At 39.2% G+C, this 24,707-nt stretch overlaps 2 protein-coding genes across 3 annotated transcripts; both read left to right on the forward strand.

The window, feature by feature from the left end:
• Positions 1-15,840: 15,840 nt before the first annotated feature.
• On the forward strand, positions 15,841-18,105 carry LOC104426045. 2 transcript variants are annotated; one of them, XM_010038968.3, is made up of 3 exons: positions 15,841-16,253; positions 16,701-16,758; positions 17,626-18,105. In XM_010038968.3, the coding sequence occupies exons 1-3, from the start codon at positions 15,939-15,941 to the stop codon at positions 17,853-17,855; spliced, it is 603 nt and encodes a 200-aa protein (XP_010037270.2). In that variant the 5' UTR covers positions 15,841-15,938; the 3' UTR covers positions 17,856-18,105. The 2 variants fall into 2 exon arrangements, with proteins under 2 accessions (XP_010037270.2, XP_010037269.2); XM_010038967.3 differs by having other exon boundaries at positions 15,843-16,253; positions 16,701-16,754; positions 17,622-18,105.
• A 2,560-nt stretch (positions 18,106-20,665) lies between these two features.
• On the forward strand, positions 20,666-24,327 carry LOC104426044 (protein ORANGE-LIKE, chloroplastic). The gene is made up of 8 exons (XM_010038966.3): positions 20,666-21,064; positions 21,581-21,698; positions 21,853-21,972; positions 22,460-22,546; positions 22,661-22,737; positions 22,882-23,009; positions 23,525-23,661; positions 23,992-24,327. The coding sequence occupies exons 1-8, from the start codon at positions 20,841-20,843 to the stop codon at positions 24,067-24,069; spliced, it is 969 nt and encodes a 322-aa protein (XP_010037268.2). The 5' UTR covers positions 20,666-20,840; the 3' UTR covers positions 24,070-24,327.
• Positions 24,328-24,707: the final 380 nt, after the last annotated feature.

The raw sequence follows: 24,707 nt of genomic DNA on the forward strand, positions 1-24,707 counted from the left end.
CTTTACAGATCTGGTTGTCCTCTAGGGCCGTTGGTGCTTCCTCCTCCATCATAGAGCACCACTCCGTTCGGCCAGCATCTCCACCACTTTCGTTGTCACTTGCAGTCGACCCAAGCTACCCCTTCCTCATGCTCGCAGTCAACTTAATCGTTGCCCATTTAGATTGGATTGGAATCTTGCCTCCAGATTTGCAAGCCTAGCTCGTCCGTGGTGTTGGAAAAATATTAAAATACATGAATATAGTAATAATTGTTGGAAATGCATTGAAAAATATTAAAAAATAAAAATAATTGTCCGAGGTATGTAAGCACTGTTATTAGGGATAATTTTGCTCATTGAAGTATAAAACTCGGTGCCTAAGACTCTAAGGGCTATCCTCCTAAGATACAACATACTTTCTTCTATACTTTGCATTGAATATAAAAAGGAAACAAAACGACATTATATGTATAGCCAAGCAATGAAAGGAAAAACATGTAACAAGATAGCAAAAGAGAAATAATGATATTCTAGTTTTGAGATATTGATATCACTTTTCAATTATGTTCAAAGCAACTATTTATAGGTAAAAAAGAAAGAAAGAGCCATTTGCAAACCATTATAAATCAATAGGTAATCAAAGAAAAATATGACCGTTATATAGTCGTTATAAAATAATGGAATTTATGAAGAAATAAATCCATCGTTACAAAACTGTTAAAAAATTGTTATACAACCATTATAAAAAAGTTAGCAAAATGATGATTTTCATAGCGGTCATAATTTCTAATATTGTACAATTGTTGAAATATCCAACACATGGTTCATGAGGCTTGTCCATGGCCGTGAGCCTTGATAGTAAGCTTGAGGTTTAGACGGCCACGAATTGCGCTTGGTCATTAGCAGGACTTTAGATTCAGATTGATTGGGTAATGCTTGGGAAGAAAGCATGGCTTCGATCCCTCTACTTCAAATTTGAACTTAAGTCATGCTTTCTTCAACAACGAATGTGGCACTGAAGGCATGGCTTCACCTTCAGATTTGGCCATGACTGGCCCATCCATGGCCTCAATAGGCAAGGTCGAGATCTTGATGGCCATGGACGGAGCTCACATATCAAGAAGAAAAGCAGAGGGAGCTCAGATGTCCCAACGGCCATGGATGCCTGAATGCGTTCGACCATGGATGGACCAACACTAACGATTTCGGCCATGGATGGGCCAGATTTGAGATCTGGACAATGATGAGATGCAGAAAACAAGCTAAGCTTGAATGCAGCAATGGTTGGCCTGGTCACGACGTCAGTGACTCTGCTGGTGGCAACGTCTAAGGAGGAGTGGAGGTCAGCGACAGCCACTTTGAAGTTCCCTATGAAATGAGGCATGTAACGAAGCCACTACGAAGAAGTTCCGGGAGTTACGAAGGAAACTTCGAGCTCATATTGGTTATGAACCATATAGCCAAGAGAAACCATGAATCAGAATAGAAGAGCTTGCCCCATCCATTACTTAAATTCCACATCAGTCATAAACATGGATATATGAACACGTGTCAAGATATCATTGGATATGAATGAAAAAATTTATGCCATGTAAGATGTTGATGTGATGGTATCAAACCACTGAATATTTTCTCCTATTTAATGGATAGGTCATGGTTAGAGGATCTGTACTCAATGTCAAGCATAAGCAAACATGATAAATATACAAATGTATCCATACACTTATCTCTAAGTCTAATAATCAACATGAACTTTCTTGACATTTCCATTATTATGAATGAAGTCTCATTTTGCATGTGTTGATAAGTTACATGATCCTTACTTTTTAATTTCATGATGTCAACCTACGTGACAATTTCGGTAAATGCCACTCAAATTTCGGACTTGTATTCATTATTTCATGCATAGAGATGTAGTTTTTATTGGTAGATAGGGTGGAATGTGCGATCGGCATTAGCGACTCCTCTAGGTGTTACCATAAGAATTCTATTGACCATCCTCAAAATATTCAGTTCGAGTCATAATTACTATTCATTTAGAGCAATCTTCAAGTTGGAACAAAGTCGGAGTTATCCTACTCTTGATCCACAAGCTGAATCTACACCACAAACAAGCCAAGATATCCCGAGCTTGAAAAGCAATCGGAGATTTGCACTTGTGATCAAGAAACTCCAAACCACGTGAGAGTTAAATCTGATTTAACTCGACCAACCTCCTTGGTGGAAGCGCATGCGTAGAACTCACATTATGTCAGTAACCATAAGGAAATATCAACATTCTATCAACGTCATTGGCACACAATACCAATATCAATACTCGAGCTTAGAGGTCACTCTAGTATTATTGATGAATTGAGGTCAATCTTTTCTTGGACTCTGCAAGATTTAGGTTGAACGTAACTCATTATCAAATAGAATTACGAATGTGTAAATTTCAAGTTAATGGGAACTGCATGTGAGAATAAAAGTATAAACAAGCGAATGACTCGATTCATTCGTCTGTATTTTCCATAACTTTGGATATGGATAATTGCCAAGTTATCTAATGGAATAAAGAGGTCACTTGTTAATCCTCTCCTTAAGTTAATCGAAGATGCTTGGGCATGGTTAAGTGAAGAAGTAGGAGATCAGACTATTTAGCAAAATAGAGCAAATTTAAAGAAAAAAACTAAAATTAAATTGGAACCCGACTGATTTAGAGAAATATAAATATTATGCTCCTAAGATTGACGACAGAGGCTTTCAAATTTTCTTTTTAAGTTATAAAAATGAAAATTATGGTAATTGTATCTACTAGAAATTTGATTTTTCATAACTAAATAGATGATTTACAATTCTTTCTAACAATTTCATTTGGGATCATAGTAATATATCTGTATATAATGTAATCCTTTATAATCTATTTTACAACTTAAATTTATTTCTTTTATAGAAAATAAAAGTATGAAAAATATTTCTTCCATGAAATATAAAGTACGGGTTCACATTATTGGTCACGAAATATCTTTTATGAGATGGAATTTAATAAGTCTATGTAAGTTTGGGCCATGTCAATATGGATTTATTTGTGATATCATCATCCATTTTTTTTAGGAGAATGTTTTATCAAAATTTTCTATGTAATTAATATTGATATTTTTTTAATACTCAAATATATATATTTTTTTTCAATTCGTCCATGAAGATGGGCAAGGCGGGGGAGGAGAGAGAAGAGGATTGTTTTGCGGCTAACTGCCTTGTCAAATGACGTTGAAGTTTGGGTGGTGGACGACGATTGGAGGGGCCATGGGGTTTCGAGTCTTTCAATCGTATGATTATAGATAGATTCAATCCATTAAAAATCTTAAATTGATATAGCATGACACATTTACTTAAAAATATATTTTTATCTCATAAAAAATCAGAAAGTGGAATCTGCTATCATGACCCAAATCTACCATTCTTTACCGTAGGTGTCATCATGTGTAGTAGAAGATTGCAAGACGAACCTAACATAGGAAAGGCAACTCTGATGATGAAAATTTACGTGTATCAACGTATGCTTTTTAATGGGATTTTGTATGAAATGTTAATGAAAGCTAAATTTAGGTCAGGGATACCAATTTCAGATTTTTAATGGTATTATCTATTTTTTCTTCTTAGTCCCCTAAAGATTTTTAAAATGACGACTTTTTAAAATTATGTATTAGAATGTTAAAAAATTTATATCTATATTCAACATTAATTTTAACCTTCATTACCACTGATATGCTTTCTGATAAGGAGACCAAAAAGTGACCAAAAGACAAAATACCAAAAGGCAACATGTTGGTGAGTCAAATATGGCACCGAAAGTCATTGCCTGAGATTGAGATTGCACAACCGCAAGCAACCCCTGACAAGTAGGCAGCCTTCATCGAGGTTGTGTAACTTCTGGCAAGGCTCGCCAGTGATGTGGCATGAGACTACATAGTGAAAATGGTGAGGGTAAAACTGAAATTTCCAAAGTTTAGTGAGGGTATAATTGGAAGTAAAAAAATGCACTAGCATTCCCGATATCCTCAAAGTAGGTAGGACTTGTGTTGAATTAAATGGCCTTTGGCGGACTTTAAAAAATGCAAGGCATCTCCAAAAGTTCCCTTAAAAAAAGTTGTCAAACACCGTAACATTTGCTCAAGGCCTTTAGAATTCAAAACCCTTTTTCAAAATCTAACCACACAAACCCAAATAGTGGTGTTAATGCATTGCATGGTGATCAATGACCCAATTTGTCGGAATCTCTCCATTTTTCATCATGAAAAAAATCAAGCCTGTGAATAGTTTCTGTCCGCCGTCACTTAGCTATTTGTTTTGCTTGCACTTAGTGATTTACGTGGATCAATTCATGATGGTGCGATGACTTTGGGACGTACAAGACACGGTTGAACTAGAAGCTCTCTCTAAGCATCGGTACAACGTTAACAGATTCACTCCAGTAATGATTTTTTTAATAAATTAAAGTATATTCTTCTTTTCCTTTTTGCTGACGCACATAAGTTATAATCGGGTCGGACAATACGATCCCAATAATCCCAATCAATCCATTTCGAAGCCGTCCCTTTGTCTCTCCCTGGGCTCAGCTTCTTGCTCGCATCCTCCACCGTAGTTACAAGATAAAACATGCCAAGCCGATCGCTCGCTCATTCACATCGCCCATGTAATCAGAACAGAACGATGACTCCACAAGGACCGTCAGATGCGATGAGAACCCGAAGGGCGCATGGCTGCATTGTCCCTCCTAGAAGAGGATCCATCAAGCGGAGAATCTGTGCTCGTATCGTCCGGGGCATTAAGTCGGTCCCCCATAAGATATGTCACCTTCTTTGACAAGATCGCGGAGGACGACCCTGGTCGACACCGTCTTGCTCTTGTTACAAGCCATGTGTAATGTGCAAGCCCTTTGATTACCATCTCGATCTATATATTCCTGCTCCTCGTTCTTTGCAAGGGCTGGTAGGAGTATAGTTGTCCAATAATTCGGGGGATCACCAATAGGGCTGATGTTCCATCGACCCTGAAATATTTGAGCTCGATTCATGTTAACTATCCTTGGATCACATGAATTTCTAGTGAGATTCACTTTTTCGGTAAGGGTATGCTTCAGTTGCTGAGTATGATTTGGTATAATTTCAAAGTTTGAAGTGGTTCCCGAGCTTTGTTGAAGAGGTCAGAGAGGGCAAATTATCTGCTAGAGTTGTACCAATGTGAACAGTATGTATAAACCTGATTTAACTCATAAATCTTTTTCAAGAATTGCATTTTTTACCTGTTGACTGTTTACTTAGCCCGATGGTGGGCCTGAGGTCAAAGAAGAAAAATAAAAAAAACTCCGTGATTGATTGTATGGTTGTAACAAAAAAAAAAAAAAAAAAAAACCGAAGAGGGAGAAAGAGGGCAAAAGCTTTTTTTTTTTTTGTCCTTTTTAGGTGAAGTTTTTCTTTTTTGGGCTTTCACCCGATGAGAGGAGATTTCATGAAAGGAAAGACTTAGCGCCTGAGGCCCACCAGCATTAAAAGGTTTTTCTTTTTTGGGTCGAATACCAGTACCAAAAGGTTGAGCATTGGGCCCCGCACGATTTTTCTACTTTAGGGGTGAAGATGGGTCCAATTCAACCGAAAATTGACTAAATTGGCCTCTATCGAGTCACTCACTATGCGACACGCGTCTTTCACAAACTCGCTTGTTAGGTCTCTTTACTTTTATCTCTCTCCTCTCTTCACGGTCTCTCTCTATTCCCTTGTAATTTCACATGTCCCTCCCTCCCTCCCTCCCTCCCAACGACCTAACTTTTCTGTCTCCTTCACCTTTGCCTCGTCCATCCCCTCATTTGCTGATCGCCCTCCAGCGACGGCTCTGCCATCGAGGTTGTTCGTCGCCCCAGGGTCCAAGGACAAGCCTAAGTCCCCATTCATAATCACTTGTGACCTCAAGCCCTCCTTCAGCACATGCATCCTCGAGGTCCCTTGTGGTGCCTATGTCATCATCTCCTTCCATAGGTTGTTTGTCACCCCTGCCCTCACCCATCGTGCCTTGCCCTGTCCAAGAACAAGCCCAAGCCCCCCTGTTGTCTATGTCCTCGAGCCCTTCCTCGAAACTTACATTCTCGAAGTCCCTTGAGGCTTCGATGTCATTGCCTCCCATCAAAGCTTTTGGATCTAGCAATGGTCGACCCTCACCCTGGCCGTGAGGGTCGAGTCCTCGCTGAATCCAGCAAAAGTTATCATTGTCTGTGGTTAGCAAGGGTCGCTTGACGAAGAATTCATATTTCACTCAACTATACTCACTAAATGTTCCTCCACCCTTACAAGTAAACCACACTAATCCTATACAAGAGAAGAATTGGAGATTATGCAAAAAAGATCATCGACTCAATCATTGGACCAATTCTCTCATTGGTACCTTACATTTGAACCTACCTCCCTCCTTCTCTCACCGTACATCAATATGCAACTAATCAAGATCGGAAACAAAAGAAACAAAAACTATAACAGATTGGACAATGTAAGCTTACTAATGGGTGATGCTAACTAATCGTCACAATAGAGGATGATTCTTGACCACAGAAGTTGCAGCCGGTGGAATGAGACCAAACTAGTAACAGAGGAAGAAAAAAGCCCATTGAGTTCAAGAATTGGCCCACCATACATCGGCTTGCAGCTAAAAAGTATAGGTATAATAAGAGTATAATAACTTTTGTATGACACCCACTTAAGTGCTATAACTTTTTTTTTTCGCATACTTATGTGCCATAAATTTGAAAAATTGATCGCTTAAGTGCCATCGGAGATTTGCCTCGCCAAAAATCCAATGTAGATACCGATTGTCTTATGTGACTTTGCTAGCACTAAAGTGGATAATTTTATAAATATTTTCATATATATAATTTTTAATTTTGAACATTTTATTTTTCTTTTTCATTTCTTTTGTTTTTTTTACAGTGCTAGTGAGGGTCATCGGTGGACCTTGCCAACTATGGAGGCCTTGTCTAGATTGGGTGAGGGCTGCCTTGCAAGACCTTTGTGACCACATTGGCGGGTGAGGGCAAAATGCAAAGGGTCACTTATGACTCCCATTGGCCCTAACAAAAAAAAATAAAAAATAAAAAAGGAAAAGAAAAAGAAAAAATAAAAGTTCAAAGTACTAATAAAAAAATTTAAAGATAAAACATTAACAAACCCATGTAGGAAAAAATTAATTAAAAATTCATGTAGGATAATTTGCCAGAAATGACACTCAAATGATCGATTTACTTTGATATGGCACTTAAGTGAAAAAAAAAAAAAATTATGACACTCAAGTGAGTTTCGTACAAAAATTGTAACATACCTACTGTGCTCGTCTTCAGCTAAAAACATAAAAAGTAAAGCGTCACCCAACATTAAATTGGAGTACTAAATTCGACCAAAATGCTGAAAAGGAAAAAGAAAAATTAGAAACATCAAGCCTAGTGAAGATAGTTTCATTGAAGCGGTAGAAACTCTATTATATTTTGTTCCATTCTTCTTGCCTTAGCAACAAGATAGACAACTAAAAATAGGGAATCGTTCATTGTGACAGAGAATCCCGTTGAACGAACTATAGATTCAACCTCTGTGAAGATAAATCGATTGAGCTAAAAATTGTTCTGTTGCTCAAGAGACAAATTTTAAAAAATAAATTGAAAATCACATGTTTCCTTTGAATTCCATGAATCACCTCAATGCTATCGCTCGACTGGCAACCGTAGAAGAAATGCGACTGACGGGAGCTCTCGGAGGAATCATAGCCACGGATGGCACTCCGTGAAGATCAATGTTGTTATTCTTGCAATAACTCTGGAAAACTTCACAGAGGGCTATGAGCAAATGAACTCCTCCATGGTACCCTTTACTTTGCAGCCGATTCACCTACGTTTTGCACCCATTTTGAATCAATCCTCTCAAATAGCGAAACATACAAAACCATGATTGTGAAAAAGTAAAATGCAGCTAAAATCATGACTCACAGTAAATTAGGAGTCCACACAAGTTTTCAGGGTTAATAGACACTATTTCAGAAGAATTAGACCGAATCCCAAATTGAAGATGAATTAAAGTGGATGAGATTGTGGGCGGGGCAAGGCATGATGATGAGCTCGTTGGAGGGACACAATCGAACAAAGGCCCTAAAGTTGCCGAGATTGAGAGAGATGATGCGGCCACAATAAATGTCACTAGGTTTGCCCAAAAGACCAGCGCGAGCGGAAACCTTTTGCTTGATCGCCACATTGGAGACAATCGGAGGGGGCTCTAGACCTACCATTGTGACCAGTGGGGCTCTTGGGGGAGACGACATGCCAAGGTCAGATCTAAGTAGTAGCTGTGACCAGGCGGGGTTTTTGGGGAGGTAGAGGTAGAGGCGGTGGGATGTGTTGGAGAAAGAAAGAGAGAATGTGTTTTTGTCGTTCTCCTTTAAGGGAGAACGTAAAGCATTCTTGAAAATTGTGAAGTGGAGAGAGAGTCTTTTTAAGTGTGAGTTTAACTTTAATGTGAGCATTTATTATTCTCAATCCCTTTTGTTGTCTAGAGGAGAAAGAAAATGAAAGCCTCCGATTTCAGTCTTTTCTACTTTCCAGCAAGTTCAAGTCAGAGAACACGCGTCGTCCTTTCAGTGGCACCACCGAGGCTTACACACACCATATAGATTAATAATGTGGTGATTACTAAGAACTGAATATTTTCTCCTCTTTTAGGGGGTGTAGATGGGTTCGATTCAATTGAAAACGGACTAAATTGGCCTCTATTGAGCGAGAAAATATTGGGTACCGTAGTAATACCATATCAACAAAATATTGGCTGTATTTGATTATCCGGATTTTTAGTTAGGATATGACTAAATAGAATATGATAAGAAATCTTGGAATTATGTCATATACTATCTACTATTTAATGAACTATCTATTATATGATGAATTATGGATTGAAAATTGAATATTTTTATATCCTATCTTATTCAATGTTTGGTAGAAACTAGATAACATGATATATAAAATTTGGGTCCAAGTAAAAGAGGACCTAAGGAAAGTTCTTGGTCAAAGGAACACGGAGCCTTACACGCAACACTGGAAGAATTCAGGAAAAATCTAAGACAATGAATTAGAGAATTGGTCTTGACTGTGAAGAACAAGCCGTGACCCACCAAGGAGTCCTCCATGGCCCATTCGTGTTATCAAAGATTATTAGTTGCTACCTGTATAATGACGGTAATTGCATCCATAGAACTCCCTCGTTGCACTTCGATAGTCATTCTATTCCAAACTGATGAATTTTAGGTGATTCTTAGTAGAAGCACTAACGGCACAAGTGAGTTTCAAACATTCCGATTCCTTTGTTGTTTTGTCCAATGATCTCATTGCCAATTTCAACAATACATGCACCTCTAGTCCTCAACTCAATAACTCAGGTCGACTCCTAGCTTGTCCTATTGGGAGCGCATAGTAGAAGTCTGATATCTTCATTTGGGAAGATTGCTAAAAGGGAAGCCAAGTTTGAGTTTGTCAGCATATTAAGTTGGACATACTTAAACTCAAAAGGTTAAGTCAATGAGTTAAGAGCCAACTAGGATTATATAATTGCTCTACACCACAAGGATTTCTCTAACACAACTCACTCACATATGTATTCTCTCAATCTTCCTCTTATATGTAAGCGTAGTATTAGGTCTGCCCTCCCTTAATGTAGGCATCATTCTGCATAAGTTGAATCTCCATCAATGCCTAACTTCATCCTTGAGAGCCCACATTGCTACATCACAAGGCCCTTGGAAACCGCAATCATCAGCTCTGATATTATCTATTGGGAGCACACAATAGAAGTTTGCTATCTTCATTTGGGGATATTCCCAAGAGGGAGGCTAAGTTCAAGCTCGTAAATATATTCAGTTGAATTCACATTCACTCAAAAACTTAAACCAATAAGTGATGGGTCAACTAGGATATATTAATTGTTTTACATTATATTGATTCTCCGATGTGGGATTTCTCTAATACAACTCACTTACACGTACATTCTAACATGTTCTAATCTTCCTACTACCATGACCAACAACGTAGCCACTAATTAATCATTATCAAGTGTTAATTGTTGCCTAGTCAATCGTCGAATTACTTTGCCTACCGATGGTACCTAAGCCTTCCTTTGGTGACATTAAGTAGCTTCAGTGTGTGCCCCTCCAATGGTGGTGGTGAAGTGCACCTAAAGGAGAAGAGACGAAAGAACTTGATGCCAAAGAGGGTAAGGGAGACGCAATTGGAGGAGGTGAATTGGAAGCATTGGTGGATAATAGCGTAAGGTTTCTAGATAAAAGAAATCCTATCTAGTTCTATCCCACCCTTCCCTAATATTTATTTAATTTTATTTGGGCTATATCCCCTCCATATTCGACTTTATCCTATCCTAGACAGCTATCAAACATGAGATAGAATAAAATTTATCTTAGCCTGACTTTTATTCGGATGACCAAATGCAGCCCTTATCCACTCACCATATGACATGAGCCCACCTATCAAATCTCTCTCTCTCTCTCTTTTTGTAAGCCCACCTATCAAATCTCTCTCTCTCCCCCCCTCCCAACGACCTAGCTTTGCTATCTCTCATCAACCTTTGCCTCCGCCTCATTCATTGCTCCACCATCACCGCTTCTGCCAATCCCATTTTGGCGATGGCTCCACCATTGAGGTCGTCTGTTGCCCTTGGGACCAAGAACAAGCCCAAGTCCCTCATGTCATCACTTGCTACTTTGAGCCCTCCTTTAGGCCCTACATCCTCCAGGTCCCTTGTGGCTTCAGTGTCATTCCCCACAACCATCCCTCGTCGTTCGTGACCCTTAAGTCTTTCCTTAGTCCCCGCATTCTTGAGGTCCCCAACGACTTCAATGTTATTGCCTCCCAATGCAGCTTCTGGATATGGTGAGGGTCGAGTCCTCGTCGAATCTAGCGAAAGTGACTAGCCATAGCAACTCAGTCCGACTCCTAGCTCATCCTAGTCTTCCGACCATCATGACCAACAACCTAGCCATTGATTAGTCACTATCAAGTGTCAGTTGGCGCCTCGTTGGTCGTTAAACTGCTTCGCCCATCAACGGTACCTGAGCCTCTCTCTAGTGATGCTAAGTAGCTCCAGTGTGTGACCCTTCAGCGACAATGGGTCAAGCTAGAGGTGTGCCTAAGAGTAAAGAATTTGAGGCGAAAGAGAGTTAGGGAGACACGGTCAGAGGAGGATGAATTGGAAGCATTGGTAGATAAGAACGTAAGGTTTCTAGATAAGATAAATCCTATCCAATTCTATTCCACCTCCTCCCCTAGGATATTTTTTTATTATTCCTATAAATCTCCTATATCCGATTTTATCATGTCCTAAATAATTATCAAACACAAGATACGGTAAAACATAACTTATCCTAACTTTTATTAAGGGCGCGTTTGGTAACGATTCTGTTTCTAGGAACAATTTCTAAACAAAATAACACGTTTGATAACTGGACAAATTTTTTTATTCTGGAATAGAATTGCATTTGGTACCATGCTCAAAATTTATACTCCAAATTATTTTCTTTTAATTTTTAAATAATTTTATTATTTTTTTTCCTTTCTTTCCCTCCTTCTTCTTCAAGTCACTGTTCGTCGGCCTTGGGATGATTGACAACTGGCCAAATGAGGGCCGGCGACCTCACTAAAGCGTCAAGCCCTTGTCGACCCTTGCTTGGCCAAGCTTGCTCAGCCATCAGCAAGACTCGAGCCCCGCCTTGGCCCGGCGAGGCCACTTGCCCAGCCATGACTCGGCCGAGCCTAAACGGTGGCCAAGTGGGCCTTGCCGGTGGTTGGGCTTGCCTCCGGTGAGCTTGCTGGACCAGTTGCCGGCAACTGACGGTGGACGGCAACCATGGTAGTCAATGAAGAAGAAGAAAAGGGAAGAAGAACAAGAAAAAAGAAAATATGGGCTTGATTATAGAATTGTTTTCGAGAATAAGAATCAACTTTTTTTAATTCTTGATTCCGTTCCAAATTTACTTCCCGGAACAAAAAAATAAAATTTATTCCGAGAACAAATTTTTTACCAAATATGATTATATTCCAAAACTACTCCCGAAAACAAAAGAATAGAAATGTTTACTATTTGGCCGGTTACCAAATAGGGCCTAAGACGACTAAACACAGCTCTAGTCCACTCACCGTATAACACATGTCTGTTGTGAGCCCACCCATTAGATCTCTATCCTCTCTCCATAGTCTCTCTCTCCCTCCCATGTAATCTCTCTCTCTCTCTCTCTCTTGACGACCTAGCTTTGTTCTCTCTCTCGTTCGCCTCCACCATTGCCTCGTTTGCCGATCCCTCTGGCTCCACCATTGAGGTTGTCTACCACCCTCGGCTCCAAGAACAATCCCAAGTCCTTCGTTGTCATCACCTGTGGCTCTGAGCCCTCCTTCAGCCCTTGCATCCTCTAGGTTCCTCGTGGCTTTGGTTGTCTATTGCCATATGATAGGTGGGCTTGTGAGAAACACATGTCACGCAGTTAGTGGATTAGTATTTTCCTACGTAGCATCACCATGCTACCTAATATTTTCTCCTACCAATTCTAGGGAGTACTAGTTCAGTTCTATGTTTCTTGAACCTATGAGGAAAATACCTTTGCATTTGTGGAGAGTAGAACCATGGTATGAAAAAAAACAACATAACCACTTGACTAAAATATGTTTCTATAACAAAATGGTGCAACTTTTATAATTTGTTATAATAATTTTAGCCGGAAATTCTTTCAAATGCAAAATAGAATGCGTGTATCATGAAAAGGTTCATTTGTTATGTGAATCGAATCCGTAACCCTATGATAGATGAGCGAGCTCTTTACTATCGGGCTATAATGGTTGGTGTCAAGTTTGTCTGTTAGAGTATTGAAATAGTACACCACCCCTATGGTGCCATTTTCACTACCTCTCTTATCAATTTTCTCTATTTGAGGTGCGCATCTTCGTTTTAATGGATAAACTTGAGATTTCCTTACTTATTCATACCAATCGAATGGATTGAACTATATCAAATGGCCAAAAGAGATGTCCATCTCGTACGCCTACTTCGGTATTGTGTCACCAGAGATGCATGTTAGCTCCCTCTGAATACTAGTGAGACTAAGGAAAATTTTGTTCATCGCCCGGGGGAATGAGATAGTGGGAAACATCAATTCTTAGGTGGTTTTGGAAAACTTTGATTTCGCTTATCAAACTTCAATTTGGTTGTATCGCTACCACCAAGGAAGCCTGGGATGTGCTTGCTAGCTGTTATCCCACTTCTAACACGAAAAATTTTGGAGAGAAGAAATCCCAATACCTCGAGAAATGGTCTGAAAAATGTGCAAAACTGATTTGGAAGAGATTGAAACGAACGGTTAAAGTTTGAGACCAATTTGGTAAAATCAGCGAGACGGTATGAAATGTCTAGCCCACCGAAGTTGGGCTACATGCGAAGCTAAAGTCTGAGACCAATTTGAGTCCTCAAAGCTTGACCGACCCGATCAATAAATGGCGACATGTGGCAGTCATAGGGCATAAATCTAATCTGGTGGATGACATGGCAGGTGACGTACCAGGTGATGTGGCATTGACATATGGAGATGAAGTGGCGCTTTCTTAGTGTGAGCTTTGATAAGATTTAGATATAGTAAATATAGTTATGAGTAATGTGATTTCGAATAATTTAATTTGCACTCTAATGTCTTTTTGGCATTGAAAATAAAAGTATTTCATATTTTTTCGTTGAAATATATGATACAAGTTCATATTCTTGACTTATAAGATATCTCATTATTTGACAAAATATAGCAAATTTAATGCTCCATTTGTTTTGTGAAAAACAATTTTCTGAAAAACATTTTCTGGATTTTCTAGCATTTATTTCGCAAAAAATGAACTGGTCGGGAAAATCATTTTCTATCAATGAATTTTTTTTTTTAAATAGGGAAAAATATTTTCTATTTTTCAAGTAAGGGAGAACAATTTCCTCACTCACTCTTTCTTATCTCATACCTTACTAGCCTCCCTTCTTCTTCTTCTTTTTCTTTCCTAAAAATTCAAAATTTTAATTATCTTTCTTTTTATTTTTTTCTGTTCTCTTCTTCTCCTTTTTTTTTTTCCTTTTTTTTTTTCCATCTTCTTCATCGGCTTGTTGCCGGCCATGGTGATGGCTAGTGATTGGCCACAAGCGAGCTTCAAGCTCGCACATCGATGTCGGCCTCGAGCCTCGCCAACTCAACAATCAACAAGCTGGAGACTTGCGCTTGTTGTTAGCTTGCTGGTTGTTTCCGTGGCCAACAATTGATTGAAGAAGAAGGTGGAAAAAAAATAAAAGGAAAAAAAAAAATAAAAAGGAAAAAAAGTAGAAAGAAAATTAAATAATTAAAAAATAATTAAAAAATTATATATATTAAAAGGAATGCATGGAAGAAAATCAAATCAAATTTTCCATACAGAATAGTAGAAAATATTTTCTAGTTGATTTTCAAATCTCAACTCCATATCGAAAAAATATGGTTATTTTCCTGAAAAATGTCTTTTTGGAAAACATTTTCCAAAAGTGTCACATTTTCGCGAACCGAATAAAGTCTAAAATAAAATTGGGTCATGTCAATATAATTTATTTGTGATATCATACATCTTTTTTTTTTTGGATTCATCCTCAACAGGACATGCCTAAAGGTGTGGATGGGAAAGACGTGGCAAGATGTGGCAAAGAAGAGAGGAGTGCCTTGTTGTAGAGGTGAGCATGATTACAAGGAAGAATCAAGAATCAAATTGAACTAGCCATAACAAATGGTTCAGTTTCGGGTGTCTCATAATTACCAATATGGTTCTCAATTCTAAAAAAGTGGATTGGTATGGTTCAATTCTCAATTCTCCAATAGGAATTGAACCGGACTGGCGACCGATAATCAAAAACTGGGGAATCAAGTACTAATTAATCGAAAATTTTATATTATGAATGATGTATATATCTTTTTATATTATAATTTTTTTGTTGATCTAATGAGTGAATGTTTTATTTAATCTCTTTGTCTTTATTTTTTTTAAGATTGGATTGTCTTAATGAGGAGTTGCCCTCGTTAAATAGAGTTTACGAGTTTTTTTTTTTGGTCAAAAAGTTTATCAGTTGAAGAGGGATGATATATATAGTAAGGTTTTCTAATAATTATTTTAGTTTAATTAATAGTAATTTTAATTTCAAACTATTATTAATGGATTAACTATGTTGTTTCTTTTAATTTTAGTTGATTAGAATTTGGACTATTTTTTCATGGATGTTGGAGGACGAAAATTTTATAATTGAAGTTTATGTTACATGTTTTGAACTTTTTATTATTTATTTTGTTTCTATATGCTCATATTTTATGGATTGTTTTATTGATGAATGTGGATTTTTGTTGTTACATTCACTTTTATTTTGCTTAACTAAGATGGAAAAAAAAGGAAAAAAAAAAAGAAAAAATTGCTGGTTTCGGAATAAACCCTTAAACCAATTGATTTAATAAATTTCAGGGTATGCAAAATAGGTTTCAGGTTTCAAAACCGGAGAATCTATTTCGATAGGGTAGTTTTCAGATTCTTATGGGATGAAGTTGCAGTTCAGGTGGTAGGTGGTGGGTGGTGGACGGCGATGGCTGTTGCCGTCATGTTTCTATGTCTTTGGATCATATGGTTTTGGATGTATGGTCGAAAATACATTTTTACCGTCTGGCGTTAATATGACGTGAGATTTTCGAATTTATGACGTACACCAAACTGTAAACCGGCGTCATCTCAACAGGCAAAGTTATTTGAACATATCTGACTCGAGATCGGTCCTTGCCGTTGCTCCGTCCACCACACGTGCTTCCGCTTATTATCCACTCCGCCAGCGAGCGACGACCTCTCTCTGCTCTCTCCCGAGAAAATATCCATGGCTTCTTGCTCGCAGCTCGCGAGTTCCACGACCACCGTATCCGCCCAAGGCCGAGCGCAGCGCCAGCAGCGTGGCCTCCTCCTTCCTCCTCTCCTGCCCATCAGGTCGCCGTCCTCCCGCTCGCCCCTCAAGCTCGTCGCCGCCCCGCTGTCCCGCCGCGCAGACCGGGCGACGTCCGTCGCCGCCGGGGCCTCGCCGGAAAACGAGCGGGGCGTCGTGCCGTCGGATGGGGACGACGACGGAGTCTCTCTGGGTACCATGAAGTTGCCCCCCGACACCGATATCCCGAGGTTCGAGACCCTGCTTTTCCAGGTACGGGTGATGATGATGATGATGATAGCTGCTAGCGTCGTTTGGTTCGAGAACGTGTGAATTGTAAGACGGTTGTGCGTTTGAAAGTCTGTGTCTGTAGTAAATGCTTCAAGTGTAGGCTTGCGATTGCAAAAACTGATGAGATGGGAGTTACATAGATGATGAAAGGATTTGGTAGAGTGAAGCAGAAGTCCTCATATGAAGTTCTGGTTCTTTGTGAGAATCCGGTATTCGTTGTGAAATGTGAGATGGGGAGAGATTGAAGTCCGAAATGGTACAATTGAACAATTGGGATTGTTGCTGATTGCTGTGAATGATCACCTCATCACAATCGAGAATTGCTTGATTCAAATTTTCAATTAGATTAAGTGCAGCTGGGTGTGGAATGGATCTTTTAATGTCCCTTTTGAGCTGATCTCATTCTATTACCAATTGGCCATGTGACAGTGGGCGAACAGTCTCTGCCAAGGCGCAAATTTGCCCCTCCCGATGCCACTTAAGGTCGGTAAGTTCTTGAAAAAACTGAATTTTCGTGTTATATCTTTTGCTTCTGCTTTTAGTTCCTGGGAGTACCAGTACAATTGCGTGTAACTCTTTCCTAAGGCTAAATTTGCCTCTGATATATCATTTTGCTTTGGCATGCTGTTCTCGAGTGACTGTTGTATTTGGTTGGATTGCATGATAGCTCATAACTAATTTGACACCAGGTACGACCCTGAAAGAACAATGGTGATGATTTTTTCTGCACAAACACATCTGTCATCCGAGTTCTAGGACATCGTCAGTTAGAAAAAGCCATGTAGCGATTCATTCGGCTTTTTAGTCATGAGGTCCTTAAAGGCATGTATTCAATCAGGTGTGACCTGTTTTAGCTTTCGTTCATTATCTTGAAAAGGCAGCAGGGAAGAAATGAACTGGTGCCATAAAAAGGATGACTTGTAAATTCATTCGGGGGTTTGCTATTTCTCCCAAAATCCAACTCACTTTGGATGGATTCAGTTTCTAACATAATGAAAGTGATATTTGCTCTTAGTTATAAATTGTTTTTTTTTTCCAGTGGGTATTTTGACAAAAGCTTATTCATTATAGTTTGTTTACCTCCTTCTCTGTCCTTGGATTACCTTCTACTGTGCCAGCGCAATTCTCTCATAACTTCTGTCATGACTCTAGAGTATCCAACTCTTGCTGGCTTCTGTCATGATTCTCGACATGTGATGACACACCTTTTGCCTTCTTTAGACTGCTCATCAGATGATTATCATACATATGTTGTTATAGGTTTGGTACAACTTATATGCCCTGACAATATGATGCAGCTTTGTTGGCCTAAGATTTTCATGAGAAAGGATCTAACTTTCCATGCTTCAGGTAGATAAAATTCCTGGAGGAGCAAGGCTAGGGTTCATCACAATTGGAGACGGGCAAACTGAGGTCCTTGTGTACATAGATTGCCTGGTTTCCCCACCGGCTGATGGTTCAGCCCCGATCTTCCAAGCTATAAGGAATGGACAGTTGAAGGATCAAGCACCTCCTGGCGAGCCGAGGATCATGAGAAGTCTCCTTGCAGCCCTCAAGAAGTCGGTTGAAATCGCCAGATTATGAACACTTCTAGTATGATTTTCATCTGCAGGGTCAGAAGTTTGAGATGCTTGAATCAGCACGAGAATGTAATTGCATCATCATCTGCAATTTATGCCTATTCATCCATATTTTCAGGGATATGCTGAATATAGCCAACTTATATGAGAAATATTAATATATTCATGTAGTTGGAGCTTAAATTCATAAAATGTAATCTGACTTTGTACAACTAGCATTTTTTTCTCAGAAAATCACAGCTAGGGCTTGAACATATAAGCATTGAAGGGAGAGCGAAAAACTTGCAGAGTTGAACAATTTCCCTCGTTCTCTGTGGTTTTTGGGACCAGGATGCTGTTAAGCAGAGAATGTTCTATTATCTATTTCTGTCTTTAAAGGATCTCGAAGCAAAACTACCTTTTCGTTGTTCATTGGATCATGTTTTCTTTTGTTTTGCTCTTTTATTGTCCGGCAAGTATGAGATGGATGAATGAAGACAGAACTTCTCTCTTTTAAGGCTCTAATTATTTTGCAAAAAATGAATGATTTGAAAAATATTTTCTAAATGTAATCGCTTATATCACTTACAATAATGAATAAATAAAAAATATTTTCATAGTCTACGAAAATGGGGATAAGTACACTAATTAATGGTGCCATAAGTTGTGCGGCGCTTTTGCCAAAAGTTTCCGTCGGATCACTTAAGTGCCGAAAAATTTGAAAACGCTCACTTTGGTGCCAACTCCGACGAAATTGGCCGGAAATCCGACGTGCCTCGTCGGAGGAGTGATCGGCATCCAAATACCAAAGCAGCTTTGTTTGGTGTCTCCCCCAATTCAAAACCTAATCTCCGGCCGTCGCCGTCCTCGGCGGCCTTGCGCTGGCGGCCACGCTTCAACCCCGACCCCGACCCAACGATGGCCACTAGGCGGCCGTAGCTCCGACCCCGACCTCGACCCCGGCCGTGACGATGGCCACTCGACCGCCGTGGCTCAAACCCCGACCTCGACCCCGATGATGGCCACTCGATGGCCGTAGCTTCGACCCGGCCCCGAGCCTCGATGATGGCCACTCGGCGGCCGCGGCCGACCCCGACTCCGACCCCAACCCGATGACGGCCACGGCTTGACCCCGTCGAAACCCTAATTTCTTTCCCATGTAAGCTAAACGGCGTCGTTTCTATGAAGCCATCCACGTAGGGCGGCAAAACGACGTCGTTTTTAAGGAGGACCAAAACGCGTCATTTAAAGGCTTATCAATTTTTTAAAAAAAAAAATCAGTTTGGCGAATCTTTCGCCGGTGGCACCAAAGTGAGCGTTTCCTCCGATTTGGCATTTAAGTGATCGAAACTTTTGTTGAATGCACAACTTATGGCACCATTAGTGTACTTATCCCACGAAAATGTTTAGACATAAGTCATTGTTGATAATGGAAATATCTTCTATTGGATTATTTTAAGAGATATAAATTATCATCTCTGGAAAATATTTTTTAAACTATTTATACGGAATTTAAATCTAAGCAAGACATCACCACTGAGACAATGTGATATCTAATATTTTGGGCACTTCACATATTATGAACAAGCCCCTAACTTTCAAGTTAAGAGGCCCCAAACTCGACCATCCACGGACACTAATGGAGGTGGATCCATGTGATGATCTATTCAAAGAAATCTGCAGCATTCCTTCCAAGACCTCAGGCTTGTAGAAACTTTTAATCAATTTGTCACGACCGAAGTGCAAGAATGATGAGCTAAGATAGGATTAAGCATTTCGATAGTTCCTCACTCCTCATGGACCATTTGAGTGAGTAAACGATTTGGGGGATTCTACTCTATTTTTATTTTAGTTTTCACTCTCGGATTTTTATTTTGTTTTTTTATTGGGCTTGGCAATTCAAATCCACACACTTAAAGCTAAATTGTTCCTATCCTAACTCCGTAAAACTACGTTTGATCATCCGAATTTTTAATCAGGATATGACTAGATAAGATAGGATATGAAATTCTATGATTTTTTTTATATCCTGTCCATTATTTGGTGAATGTCCTTTATTAAAGTCGGATATGTTCACATCATACCATGTATATTTTTTTGATATAAACGACATGTCATTATAAATAAACCTAAATGTTTATAAACGGAGATGGTGAAAATCCCTCGTAACACTAGTGCTTAATTTATTTTTATATTATTTTCTTTATTATTTCTTTTTCCCCTTTTGTCATTCTTTAATAAAATTTTATCAAATAGTAAACTTGTACTAACATGTCTAAAATACAAAAATACCTAAAATATATAATAAATATAAATATATAATTTATAGATTGAATGTTTATTATAAGATAGAATTAAAATTGAATATTTAAATTAAAATAAGATTAATTAAAAATTTTTTATTTTTTATTTTTAATTTCTTAAATTAGAATTCAAATATTATTTATATTGATATATAATTTCAATTTTTTTTTTTTTTTAATTTAATAAGTTTATTATTCGATAAAAAATAACTTTCTTATTATGGACATTAGATATTCTAACTTTCATCTCGCTTCCCCTACGAGATAATTTTATCTTGTTTATATTCTCATTATATCCGATTTTATCTTATCAGTATGACTAAATATGAAAAAATTATATGCATTCAAATTTTAGAGCCGTTAATTGCACTAAAGGTAAGAATTTAAACCTCTCACTTTTCTCTTTTTATGTAAAAATATAATCATTGGGGCAAATCTCAGCGGTTAAATCTACGTATTCAAGAGCCGTTAATTGCACAAAATTATTAAATTTCGATGTTCATGCGACGATGTCCATATCGAGAAAACGTCCGGTAGTCTTGTCATCGAAGATGGTGCGACACGGAGAGAGATGCTTCCTGCACTGTCGGCTCCGTCACAGTAGATTCCACCACTGAGATAGATACCTCAGAGCTCCCCTGTATCCTGCTTTCCCCTGCCCTTCGCACGAAGCAGAAGCAGAGCACAACCGCCGCAGCACGACGACGATGGCTTGCTTCTCTATCTGCTCTCGCCTCCCCTCGCCGCGTCCTCCTCCTCCTCCTCCTCCCAATCCCCCTCCGGCCAAAACCGTCCCCGCCTTCCTCGCGTTTCCTCGCGAAGCGCCGCCCGGGCGACCGGCTCTACCCGGAAACGCGTCGCCTTTCCGAATCGCTTGTTCTTCCTCTTCTTCTTCTCCTTCTGGGGATGCTTCCGGCGATCAGAGCTCGAGGTTCGTCGTCCCCTCTGGTTTCAATTTGGGCTTTATCTCTTTCCTTATCCTCAGTTTGGGAGATTTTTCCAAGTCGGTGGGACTGCCCTGTTCTGGTCTTTGCTTCTGGGCCTCGCCTAACCGAGGGACTGGGCTTATGTTTTGCCTGTAATCCTCGCGGAAACGATCAGTTTCCTTCCTCAGAGCTCCGAATGGATTGATCTTGTAGAGATATTCATCAATTTACCCTCATTGTTGCCTCTTGATGTGTCTTTTCTTGTAAGAATTTATGGGTGTCGGTTTAAAGTGAAGCTTGCTTAATACGGGGAAATGGGTTCATGTATATGAAATGGCATAACGAAGATTCCGTATCAATTCTGTGGAAAATGTGACTACTTCGAACGTCTCTCTTTTGAAAGGTTTTTATGTTCTTTTTCTGCTGTTCTTTTCTTAATTATGTAATGGAAGTTTAATGGGTGAAGGTGATTGTTAATGCTGCTACTTTTATAGTTCCTAAGACAAGGTTGTTTTCTGCAGCAATTTCTGCATCATAGAAGGGCCCGAGACTGTGCAGGATTTCGTGCAGATGCAGTTGCAGGAAATTCAAGACAACATTAGGAGTAGGCGTAATAAGATTTTCCTTCTCATGGAGGAGGTAATGTTTCTTCAAATGTTCAAAGGCTCTATTTTGTGCATTCTTTTGGTATTTCGATTTTGTCAGGTTTTGTGGTGGCTGTTAACTTGGTTACACTCGCAATTAACTTGTGGTGTACTGGACTTCCTGTCGTTTTTTGCATGCATTTTCCTAGGTAAGGAGACTGCGAGTTCAGCAACGAACAAAGAGTGTGAAAGTCATTAATGAGAATGGTGTGGAGGAAGCAGATGAGATGCCTGATATTCCATCTTCCATCCCTTTTCTCCCTCACATGGTAGGTACCACCTGATCAACAGATTTTAAAAGTCACGCTCAAACTAGGTGCATTGTCCACCCAGCAAGCAAGAAAGATCCTGGATCAAGCGCTGTCCCTCATGGGCTCCACTAGATCCGGCATCCGCGCTTGCATACACATGCACTTGGTGTGTGTGAGAATGGTTCGAGCTATCAAGTCAAAAAAGTACTGTACTTTTTTGGGCCTGGAGTAAGTAAGATTCCCTGCACCAGTTGCTTGCAAGAATATTTCAGGATGTCAACTCCAAAAGTTCCAGAAAAGGAACCTTCTAAGTCTAATTCTGTTTAGTCTGACATTATTCTTTTGTGGAAAATGATCAATATTTCATCCTGGAAGTTAGTTATGGATTATATATGGGAGAAATGCTTCACTTGTTATTATGTTCTTTGTTCTTCCATTTCTCTTATTCACCATGGTCGCCCAGCTATTAGCTTTTCTTTGGTGCTAACATATCTGTGCTTGACAGACACCGAAGACATTGAGACAGCTCTACTTGACAAGCTTATCATTCATAGGTGGAATCATCCTATTTGGTGGTCTCATCGCACCGACCGTAAGTTACTAAAAGATTGATTTACTTCTTAGAGCTAAGTATTTAAATTTTCAATTTTCAGTCCCAAAGTGTGATTTTGCTTAGCACTGGGTCATGTTTTATGTTTTGTGCCAGCTGGAGCTGAAACTAGGTTTGGGAGGTACCTCATATGAAGATTTTATACGCAATATGCATTTGCCTTTGCAGTTAAGGTACTTGATCAACATATGAAGCTAAGAATGGAGCTGATGAAACCTCTGATTTTTCACTTATTTAATTTTACATAAGACAAACATGTGGGATGTAACTCTTGATTCCTTGTGCTGGTTTATTGATATCACCTATTGCTGAATCAGTCAGGTCGATCCTATTGTAGCATCTTTTTCTGGTGGCGCTGTTGGTGTCATATCAACCCTGATGTTGATTGAAGCTAATAATGTTGAGCGGCAAGAGAAGAAAAGGTGTAAATATTGCAATGGAACAGGTAAGTGTTGTTTGTCAAATAATATGTACGACATACATCTGCTGATAAATATTAGTGTTACTTCTTCTTCTGACCTGATTTGGACAGTTTTCACTTTTAGTTGCTACTAGCATATGGTTTTATGCTGTTCAAGCAATACCGTGTTAAAAGATAAACAGAAGATTTAAGCTAATTTATGTAGTCTGCTCTCTCATGTACATAATTGAAGTCTTCATTCATTAAGTTTCGAAATTTGATTTGACTTAGTGATTTGAATGCTTTTCATGGAAAATCTGATCAGTCTTTTATAAAGATCCACAGTGTATTTCATTACGTGATACCATTAAATGCATGGTCAGTTCATTGATTTGTCAAATCAAATGGAGATCTTGTAATAAGTCCAAATATGAGCCTAGGGTTGAGATCATTGAGTTTTTTCTTAGCATTGCTTGCCCCCTACAAAGATGTGGTTTCTCTCTTTGGCTCTCTGTGAAATGACTCGTATTATTTTCATGATATAAGTGATCTTATGGCAGGATACTTGGCTTGTGCCAGATGTTCGGCAAGTGGTGTATGCTTGAGTGTGAACCCCATTCTGGTAAATGGTGCTACTGATTGCCCTCTTCAAGTTCCCAAAACCGAGAGGTGTCCAAACTGCTCTGGGGCGGGGAAGGTACACAAGACATTTTTTTGTGGATCTAATACATGCACTTTATTCCCGAGTTTTAACTGTTGCTAAATGCAGCTGTCGCTTAATTGCATTAGGTATAGATAACTCAGGCTTAATGGCTGTTTTTAACAGAAACATGCCTTAAGTTTCTGCACTTAGTGGGCTATTCAAAAATGCATTGCCATTTCATCATCTAACTTGCAAACCAAGAATGGTCAAAGGCGTAAATCAGCTTTAGCTGTTGCTCATTGAACTTGATTTAAAAGTAGGAAAATCTCTGTTTTATTTTTGTTTCTGGTATTGTGACTAACTACATTTCTGTGGTGCAATCAGGTCATGTGCCCTACCTGCCTGTGCACGGGAATGCTTATGGCTAGTGAGCATGACCCGCGGATAGATCCATTTGACTAAACAGTTTGCCGACGCGGCATGATGTTATGCGTTGTAGTATATCAAGAGCATTCGGTTGTTTTCATTGTAACTTTATGTTTGTTTTACCGAATTAAGGAATAAAATGGCGTTCCTTGGGTAGACCTACTTTTGGAGCCTCACCAAACGCTGGCATTGCAATGGAGGCCAAAATGACGATTTGGTCCGGCCGCATTGTATACTGAACATAGCATTACATCGTCACATAATAGAAAATGCAAGAATTAAGACTTTTCAGTTTGCTTAAAAGTTTGTCACAAAGCTGTTGCATTTGCATCCTCGAAGATATTAGATACCGGCAATCTGATTTATGTTGGAAATGAGTTGCTCTGCATGAACAGTTAGGAGCACGATCCTCTTTGCAACTCTCCTCATCTGTATTTGCTAAATCTAGGGGTGCTTTGGGTATCCAAACTGCAGATGAAGTAAGAAATATCACTTAGCTCCAAGAAGATTTGAAATCGAGAAGCTTCACGGGACAAAGAAACTCTTCCAAAACACCCGTGCTTAGGATCTCTGAGATTTATTAGCTTGAAGTAGGTTGTCTCCCCCATTTGAAGCTGGATGACTACACCGTCCATCGAAATTACAAATTCCATATTGCCCACAAACAATTGGAC

The sequence above is a fragment of the Eucalyptus grandis genome, chromosome 11, assembly GCF_016545825.1.
Source record: "Eucalyptus grandis isolate ANBG69807.140 chromosome 11, ASM1654582v1, whole genome shotgun sequence".
Taxonomy (NCBI): Eukaryota; Viridiplantae; Streptophyta; class Magnoliopsida; order Myrtales; family Myrtaceae; genus Eucalyptus; species Eucalyptus grandis.